Source organism: Oryzias melastigma, linkage group LG19 (genome assembly GCF_002922805.2).
Source record: "Oryzias melastigma strain HK-1 linkage group LG19, ASM292280v2, whole genome shotgun sequence".
NCBI lineage: Eukaryota > Metazoa > Chordata > Actinopteri > Beloniformes > Adrianichthyidae > Oryzias > Oryzias melastigma.
Window position 1 is genome coordinate 8,398,800 of NC_050530.1, and position 9,786 is coordinate 8,408,585.

The 9,786-nt window shown below is 34.5% G+C and overlaps 1 protein-coding gene across 1 annotated transcript in view; it reads left to right on the forward strand.

The window, feature by feature from the left end:
- The first annotated feature begins 706 nt into the window (after positions 1-706).
- cmn (calymmin) overlaps positions 707-9,786 on the forward strand; it is a 26,436-nt gene continuing 17,356 nt past the window's right edge. Inside the window, exons 1-12 of the mRNA XM_036216983.1 lie at positions 707-906; positions 3,890-3,940; positions 4,118-4,171; positions 4,252-4,311; positions 4,450-4,494; positions 4,584-4,634; positions 7,683-7,727; positions 8,011-8,061; positions 8,308-8,355; positions 8,429-8,476; positions 8,540-8,584; positions 8,917-8,967. Of these exons, the coding sequence (XP_036072876.1) occupies positions 738-906; positions 3,890-3,940; positions 4,118-4,171; positions 4,252-4,311; positions 4,450-4,494; positions 4,584-4,634; positions 7,683-7,727; positions 8,011-8,061; positions 8,308-8,355; positions 8,429-8,476; positions 8,540-8,584; positions 8,917-8,967 (718 nt within the window). The 5' untranslated portion in view covers positions 707-737. The remainder of the gene's footprint in view (positions 907-3,889; positions 3,941-4,117; positions 4,172-4,251; positions 4,312-4,449; positions 4,495-4,583; positions 4,635-7,682; positions 7,728-8,010; positions 8,062-8,307; positions 8,356-8,428; positions 8,477-8,539; positions 8,585-8,916; positions 8,968-9,786) is intronic.

Genomic DNA, 9,786 nt, shown 5'->3' on the forward strand with positions numbered 1-9,786 from the left:
AATTGAAGATTAGATTTAGCCTTTGCTAAAAACACTCGTATAATCACCAAATTCTGACAAATCGCGTTAAAATTTTTTCAGAAGCATTCTATTGGATGTTTAAAAGGTTTTACTTGATGCTGATAGTTAATCTTGTTCATTTTTGTAGGATTTCCTGAAATTAGGATTCTTTTTTAACTGTAATCGGTCAATTTTGATATATTTTTTTTAATTTGCTTGTAAAAATGTGAGAAGTATTTTATATTTCTGACTTTTTTCACTTTTTTCATTGACATGGCACAACCAGTCTAAACAGCCTTTGCTTGTCTATTTTATTTATTTAATTTTCATAATACACAATAAATTACTTAATAATCTTGTCTTTGATGAAAATGAAAGTGGACAGAAAGAACTTATTTCTGCCCCATTTAACAAAATCAAACTATTTTAACCAAATATATCTCTGTAATACAAAATCAACATGTCAAATGATTGACAAAAGCTGACCAAAAAGAAACATTAAATATATATAAAATGACAGAGCATGTTATTTTACTGTTTTATTAAAAATGCATTTTAAATATATTAATTGAATTGTATTGGTTTCTCATTATTTGATACTCTGATGCCTTACACTGAAATACTTTTTTTCCTTCATTTTTGTTCTGAATGTCAATATAACTAATGAAAATGTGAAAAAGTGGGTTACATCTTCAAACATGGAGGCCAGAGGAGGGGACACTCGGACCAGAGTGTATATGAGACCCTCGTGCTCCGGGTCAACACCTCACTTCAGATCTTCTCCTTCAGCATCCCGACGTTCCTGCTGGTTAGCGGTTTCTCTCAGGCCCACAATGGTGAGACGACGCTGCCTCCTCATCCTCGGTGCAACGATCCTCTGGTTGGTGCAGGCGGTGCACTCAGGGGGTGAGTACAGAACAGAGGAAGAATCTGTTTTTATGTCTTCAGAGGTCTTTTTCTTGAAATGTGAATATCTGAAAGGTCTAAAGTGATGCATTTATTTAATAAAATAGGAGAATTTAATCATTTTGTCTTCTGGTTAATTTTTCATTTTAAGATTGTGGGTTGTTGATTGTGAAACTACTGCTTGTTCTTTTAGAAATAATCCATTTTAAATTGAGCGAAATATTTTTCAGATTATTTTACAGTAAATCCAAGCCCTATAATGTTACATTTTTCTGTTTTCTTTATGAATTATACTTTTTAACCATTTAATTTATGTCCAGCTATGAAAAGAAAAAATACTTTTCTACTTTAAAGTAGAATCCCAATACATAAAGTGGTTAAAAGTTTGATAAAACCTAATTATTAATTCAGTATGCAATTAAATTTTATTTATATAGCCCCATTACACAACGTAGTCGTCTCACACCAGTTCAAATTTAAGATTTCTCATTGGTTTTTCAGAATAAAAGAAGTGAAACATGCTTTTTTTTTAACTCTTATTATCATCATCATATGATATTAATGTTTCTGACTTTAATGCATTAAAACCGGTCACAAATCAAGTTTTATTTAACCCTTTAAACACAAAATCTTTAACATATTGTAACACGAACACGAATAACATTATTCCAGTTGATGGAATCGTGTTCATCGTGTTCACAGTTGAAAATTTACACTAAATCAAAAAATTTTGGTTTTAAATATATCAGCCACCCTTTAACCTCCCTGGAAGAATGTACCAGAAGTTCTCAGATAGTCTTTTTCTGCTGCTTCTCTAATCACTAAAGTCATAAAATAATTGTGTATCTTTCAAAATCATCACCTGTGCATGCTTTTATAAGCAATAAAAGTAAATAAATCTAACTTTGACAGTTGACTTAAAGGTGTTCCTAAAGTGTGCTTAGAAAAAATATAAATATTTTTTTTTTATTAATTCAAATCAAAGCAAAAATGTATTTTAAAAAAATCATGTTTAATGTAATTTTATCCATTAACTCTCTTTTTTTAAAGCATATTATGACATTCCGTGCATTATTGTGGCTTTATTATCCCTCCACAGATGCTCAATGTTAAACAAAAATAAAATAATAGTAATTTTTAAAAGTAAAGGTTGCTAATTTAGGTTTCATTTAATTAATTTTAGTTAATTTTATCATTTTATGGCTGAGGTGAACCTAGAAACTGTCATGGGTTTAATATTCTTGCTGACATCATTAGGCCTTGTATACTTCCTCCAGAATACACAGATTACAATTACTAGGTAAAACTTTGGTTAAAATTCTGATTGTTTCTGATTGCTGAGTTTATTTTGGGACTTTAAAGTACATTTTATCTAATGCTGCAAAACTATGGTTAGTAGTTATTCAGAGGGGAGTGGCTAAAATAAATAGATTTGTGTATTCTTCAAGTTTTTACTGGATTATTACCCTATCCTGTTTATGCTACAGTTAGTTAACAGCAGTGATAATTCAGAAAGAAGATGACTGCTCACCAAATTAAACTTAAAGTATAACAAGAGAAAATGCATTTTTTTTTGGTCAGGTTGTTTAGGAATACACTTGCTTCGCTTGAATGTTCCTGTTTGTGACAGGAAGTCTTTTATTTTGAAAGAAAGTCATGTGAGCTTCTGTCAAAAGTAAAAAAAAAACTACTTTACACTGAGAAAATTCTTAATATTTATGTTTTATTTGCACCTTAAAATAAATATAATTCATATTTATTATCAAAAAATGACAATGTAATGATACAAAGTTGTATTAAAATTTCCTAAAGGGTAAAAATTAAGTTTTGCAGGCCCAAATGGCTCTTTTGCTGGAAAAGGTTGCAGACCTCTGCCCTGAGGCAAGAAAATCCTAGTTGTTTTTGTCTTTGATGGGTTGTTTAAGGGTTAAAATGTTAGAAAAAATGTAAAAACTGACCCTTTTTGACGGAAAACTGACATTTTAGGCTGCAAAGACATCTGTTTGGGAAAGCAAACAGGTGTGTGGAGTATTATTTGAGTGAAACACACATTTGTATGTGCCGCTGTGTCTCTAATCTGCAGGGAAAAAAACGGATTATGAGCTGATTTAACTGAAGGTGCTATCATTTCATCATTTTGCCATAAATCTATTACTATAAGCTAAACAGACTCTTTTATCTCAGCAACTTTTTGCACTCAAAAGAAGAATGTTTCTCCGATGTTCGTGTTTGCCTGGTGAATTTCTGATAATGATGCCAAACGGAGTCCCGGCATCCTGAAGCTGTATGTCTCAGTGTGGTTCTCCAGTGATGATGAGAATCCGTGCTAGTGTTCCGCTTCCTCCTCGCCCTCTGCCCCACTCTGGGAAATCAAAGGCGGCGTGGCTTCAGTGGCGGCAGTGGTCGAAATCTAACAACCTGCCGTGAAAACAGAAAGAGTTTTACTGCGTTTGCACAGTCGGCCCATTCACGACAAAAAGTTTTCTCACCAAAAAGTCAACTTCTTTGCATCACAGAAATCAAACAATGTTGATTTATTAAGACAGATTTATCCTCCATGTTTTACTTTCATCTATTTAATAAGCAAAGAAATATATCTGTGGTGTTTTACTGAGTTTATTGGGAAACTTAAGCATTAAAACAATCACGTTATGACAATTTATTTATTTTGAGCTTAAGCACACATATTAAAACTACACAAAACACACATTTACACAAAATACTCTTCACATGTACACACATTTCATCTCTTATATATCAATAATGCACTTTTTTTTAACACACACATTATTTTTCCAGCTTGAGAAGAGGATTGGATGAAGTAAAACTTTTGATTCCCATCCCATAATTATCAATATATTATATTTACCTGTACAAACTCAATTTTTACATATTGAAACTTAAAGATCTGCTACAGTATGACTGTTTTTGTGTGAACAAAATGATCATTCCTGCAAGGATGCTGACCTAAATCCTTTTTCAGGATATGGTGTGTCCTCTGGTGTTTCCAATGGCGCTGCACTTCAAAATAATGGTGAATAATTCTTGTTCCTTTTCTGTCTTTAAAGTCCCACTCTGATCGTGTTTAGATCTACTTTCATAGTGTCCACAATTGCTTTTTTAAATGAGGATTGTGCTGTTTTTAGCTCAAATTAAAAAAAAATGTTGAGTTTAATAAAAACTCAAGCTTTTCTTGACTCTTATTTTGTAGGATATAAACCACAGAACAACAGAGGTGTGGGGTCATTGCTGATGCCATCGAAAGGTGAAGTTGAATCTAATAAATACAGATATGAACTTACCTTGTAGAAACGTGTCACTTTTGTAATTTTTTTTTTTTTTAAGGTGTTGGTCACACAGGGAGACCACAAAATGGATATGCTGGATATCCCACCAAGGGAGTGGGTCAGTACTTTAAACACTTGCGTCTTGATCTATTTTGGTTGAATGAATTTTTAAAAACTTTATTATTTTATTAATGCAAATCTACTTAGGTTTAAACATATTGGTGCCTGTTTCACCACATGTAAGCTGTTTTCAAAGGTTATGGAGCCACAGCTGGAATGAACAAAGGAGTTGGAATGAAAGGTCATTTCTTTAACTTACATTTGAACTTTTAAATTATTTAGAAATAGATTTGTTTTTTTTAATATATATATTTTTTGCTTATTTCACAGGTTATGGACAAGCAGCTGAACAGATGAGTGGACGCGGGGGGAAACAACTGGGTGTGTATTTCAACAACTGATCAAAGTCAAAATGAAAAAAAGAAAATGGTGAAACAAGATTTTTCAAAAGTAATTTTAAACATTCAAAATGATCAGTAAATTTAGAACTTTTTATTTTTACAAAATATCCTGTGGGCTGTTTAAATTTACAAAAAAATATTATAAAACATGTAGAAAACTGAATGACTAAATTTACCAAAAAAAAAGTATTTCCGCTAAAAGTATTTACCTGTTAGTAAATATATATACAAAAATATACAAAGACAAAGAATTCTATACATGCTTTTCTGAAAAGGAAAAAAAGAACTTTAAAGCACTCCTATGAAATTCAATTTTTCCTTGGTAACCATGGCAATGGTTATTATGGCAACGGTAACCATGGTAACTGTACCCACGGTAACTGTTACCATGGTGACGGTAACCATTACATCGGTAACCATGGCAATGGTCTATAAAATAAACTGTTGGCTGATTACATCTACAAAAAAATATGTAAAATGTAGAAAATGAAATGATTTCATTTGCAAAAAAACGTTTTTCCGATAAAAGTATTTACCTATTAAAGACATCCGTAAAATTATGAAGAAGAACCATGGCAACGGTTACCATGGCAACAGTTACTATGCAAATGGTTACCCCTTCAGCCATGGTAATGTTTACGATGGTAGCGGTATGCAGAATTTGCTGTGGGCTGATTACATTTACTAAAAATATGTAAAATGTAGAAAATTAAATAACATTTTCAAAAACAGTATTTCCACTAAAAGTATTTACCTGTATTAAATAAATACACAAAAATATACAAAAAAAATCGGTTCATGTTTTTCTGAAAATAAAAAAAGAACTTTAGAGCACTCCTATTATATTCAGTTCTTCCTTGGTAACCATGGACTAGAAACAGTGGGACTGAAGAAAAGACAGGAAGCAGAGCTGGAGGTAGCAGAGATGAAGATGCTGAGGTTCTCTTTGGGAGTTACCAGGATGGATAGGATCAGGAATGAATACATCAGAGGGACAGCACATGTTAGAGGTTTTGGAGATAAATTCAGAGAGGCCAGACTGAGATGGTTTGGACATGTTCAGAGGAGAGACAGTGAATATATTGGTAGAAGGATGCTAAAATCTAGAGCTGCCAGGAAAGAGGTCTAGAGGAAGACCAAAGAGGAGGTTTATGGATGCAGTGAATGAAGACATGAAGGTGGCTGGTGTTAGAGTGGAGGATGCTGAAGACAGGCTTAGATGGAGGAAACTGATTCGCTGTGGCGACCCATGGAGGCGGTTACCATGTTTTACTGAAAAGTAAAAAAAAAAAACTTTAGAGCACTCCTATCAAATTCAATTGGCCCTTGGTAACCATGGCAATGGTCTATAAAATAAACTGTTGGCAGATTACATCTACAAAAAAATATGTAAAATGTAGAAAATGAAATGATTACATTTGCAAAAAAACGTATTTCCGCTAAAAGTATTTACCTATTAAAGACGTGCGTAAAATTATGAAGAAGAACCATGGCAACAGTTAGTATGCAAATGGTTACCCCTTCAGCCATGGTAATGTTTAAGATGGTAGCAGTATGCAGAATTTGCTGTGGGCTGATTACATTTACTAAAAATATGTAAAGTGCTGTAGTGTAGTCCAGGTGTTGGTCGCCATGGTAACGGTGTAAGTGCTGGAGTGAGTCCAGGTGTTGGTCGCCATGGTAACGGTTCAAGTGCTGGAGTGAGTCCAGGTGTTGGTCGCCATGGTAACGGTGTAAGTGCTGGAGTGAGTCCAGGTGTTGGTCGCCATGATAACAGGGTAAATTCTGGAGTAAATCCAGGTGTTGGTCGCCATGGTAACGGTGTAAACACTAGAATGAGTCCAGGTGTTGGTCGCCATGGTAACGGTGTAGGTGCTGGAGTGAGTCCAGGTGTTGGTCGCCATGGTAACGGTGTAAGCGCTGGAATTAGTCCAGGTGTTGGTCGCCATGGTAACGGTGTAAACATGAGAATGAGTCCAGGTGTTGGTCGCCATGGTAACGGTGTAAGCGCTGGAGTGAGTCCAGGCGTTGGTCGCCATGGTAACGGTGTAAACGCTGGAGTGAGTCCAGGTGTTGGTCGCCATGGTTACCAAGGCAACCGTTTCCATTGCAACGGTTACCATGGCAGCAGTTAGTATGCAAATAGTTACCCCTTCAACCATGGTAATGTTTACGATGGTAGCGGTATGCAAAATTAGCTGTGGGCTGATTACATTTACCAAANNNNCGCCATGGTAACGGTGAAAACGCTGGAGTGAGTCCAAGTGTTGATCACCATGGTAACGGTGTAATTGCTGGAATGAGTCCAGGTGTTGGTCGCCATGGTAACGGTGTAAACGCTGGTGTGAGTCCAGGTGTTGGTCGCCATGGTAATGGTGAAAGTGCTGGAATGAGTCCAGGTTTTGGTCGCCATGGTAACGGTGTAAACGCTGGAGTGAGTCCAGGTGTTGGTCGCCATGGTTACCAAGGCAACCGTTACCAAGGCAACCGTTTCCATTGCAACGGTTACCATGGCAGCAGTTACTATGCAAATAGTTACCCCTTCAACCATGGTAATGTTTACGATGGTAGCGGTATGCAAAATTAGCTGTGGGCTGATTACATTTACCAAAAATATGTAAAATGTAGAAAATTAAATGATAACATTTTCCAAAAAAGTATTTCCACTAAAAGTATTTACCTGTATTAAATAAATACACAAAAATATACAAAAAAATTTGATTCATAATTTTCTTAAAAGAAAAAAAGAACTTTAGAGCACTCCTATCAAATTCAGTTCTTCTTTGGTAACCATGGCAACGGTAACAACAGCAACGGTAACCATCGTAACTGTACCCACTGTAACTGCTACCATGGTGACGGTAACCATTAAATCGGTAACCATGGCAACGGTCTATAAAATCAACTGTTGGCTGATTACATATACAAAAAAATATGTAAAATGTAGAAAATGAAATGATGTTTGCCAAAAAACGTATTTCCTCTAAATATATTTACCTATTAAAGACATACGTAAAATTTTCTGCAGGTTACGGGGCTCAGGCTGGTGGATACGGAGCAACTAAAGGAAACGGTGATCAATCAAATACTTATAATTAGCCAGAAATATTAGGGTAAAAGAATTCTGACTTTAGGAAAATGCTTTTTTCTTTCTTTCAACCCCTCAGTGCCTATTGTCGCAATTATTAATTAGGCATTAAGGGGTTAAAGCGGTATAGTTTACTCAATTTAATTTTATTTATACTAAATGTAATAGTTGTTAGAATGTTTCATTGCCACTTTTAAAGATTGAAAAAGTTCAATGTGACCGACAAACATCTGGATCTAAAACAAATTTGATGCATGTTTGTTTTCAGGTTACGAGGCAGCAGCTGCCTCACAATATACACCTGGAGCAAGAGGCAATGGTAACCACAAAACACTCATTAAAAAAGGGGAAATTCTTTTTTTTGCAAGTTTCTGAAGATTTTTTGAACAAATTTGAATGAAATGTATAATAATTTGCATTTGTTCCAGAATCAATCCAGCATTGTTTCACTTCTTTTCATTTTTTATCTTTAGTTGCAGTGATGTTTTTAATTTTTCCTCCCTTAAAATGGTTATAAAATCACTGCATTTCACTCATTTGAGTCTCTTTTTGCTTTCTTAACCAGGAAGAAATCCAGCAGTTTTTTTCAACAGAAATGGAGCACAGCCTAATGGTAACTTGTTTTAACATTGGGCTAATTCAAATTATTTTTTAAGCTTTTTCCTCATTTTTTTTTATTCTTTTAGCAGGTTATGGTGTTTCAGCTGGACCTTTATCTGGAGGACAAATCAAAGGTGGTTTGAGTTTACGGAAGATTTCATGCATTTGTTGGGTTTAACTGATGATGTTTTCTGCAGGTTACGGGGCTCAGGCTGGTGGATACGGAGCAACTAAAGGAAACGGTGATCAATCGAATACTTATAATTAGCCAGAAATATTAGGGTAAAAGAATTCTGACTTTAGGAAAACATTTTTTTTTATTTTTCTTTTAAACCATTTATTGCCTATTGTCGCAATTATGTGAGAAGCCCCCTTTGGCAGCTTTTTTTTTTGATAACTGGAAATAAATAGGCATTAAGGGGTTAAAGGGGTACATTTTACTCAATTTAATTGTATTTATACTAAATGTAATAGTTGTTAACATGTTTAATTTCCACTTTTAAAGATTGAAAAAGTTCAATTTGACCGACAAATATCTGGATCTAAAACAAATTTGATGCATGTTTGTTTTCAGGTTACGAGGCAGCAGCTGCCTCACAATATACACCAGGAGCAAGAGGCAATGGTATCCACATTTTTGTGTTTTTAGATTTTTAGCCACAGTTGTGTATCAGAGTAACTTTCTTCTGATTTTCTGCTCCTAATACTGTGTTGTGGCCTTCTTGGAAATCTCAATGACCCATCCCACATAATAAAATATTTTGAAAAGAATATTAATGTTTGGCCGAAAAAAATAGGTTTCAATACTCAAAATTTCAATTTCAAAACATTTTGAGATTTGAAACTGAAAAAAAGATTTGAAACTGAAAAAAAAAGATTCGAAATTAAAAAAAAGATTTGAAACTGAAAGAAAGGATGTGAAACTAAAAAAAAAGTTTTGAATTTGAATTTTGAGTATTGAAACCTATTTGTTTTCGGCCAAACATTAATATTTCTTTCTAAATATTTTATTTCGGTTTCAAACAATATTGGCCCCGATTTAGCTCCATAATCCAAAGGTTCTTGTAAAAAATTGATGTAAAAAAACGTTTTTTCAAAATGGCAGCTTTTTTTGTTTTATCTCCATAGCAACCATTTTACGTTTTGGTCCCCTGGGCATACTGAACAGATCAACGTGAGTTTCAGAAAGATCGGCAAAAATAAACTTTTGGATTTCCTTAGCAACGGAGGTCATTTGCTGACCACGCCAACATTCCTTAGCAACAGAGGTTATTTTCTAACCCCCCCACATTCCTTATAGAATCATATTGTATGCCACATCGTTTTGTTCAGCTTGAACCACGGAATCAAGAATTGGATTTTTAGGACATTCTGAAATAAATTGTGCGAGCTAGCTGAGGACGCAACAGTTGTGAACTCTCCACGCTCACACTGTTCAAAGTCG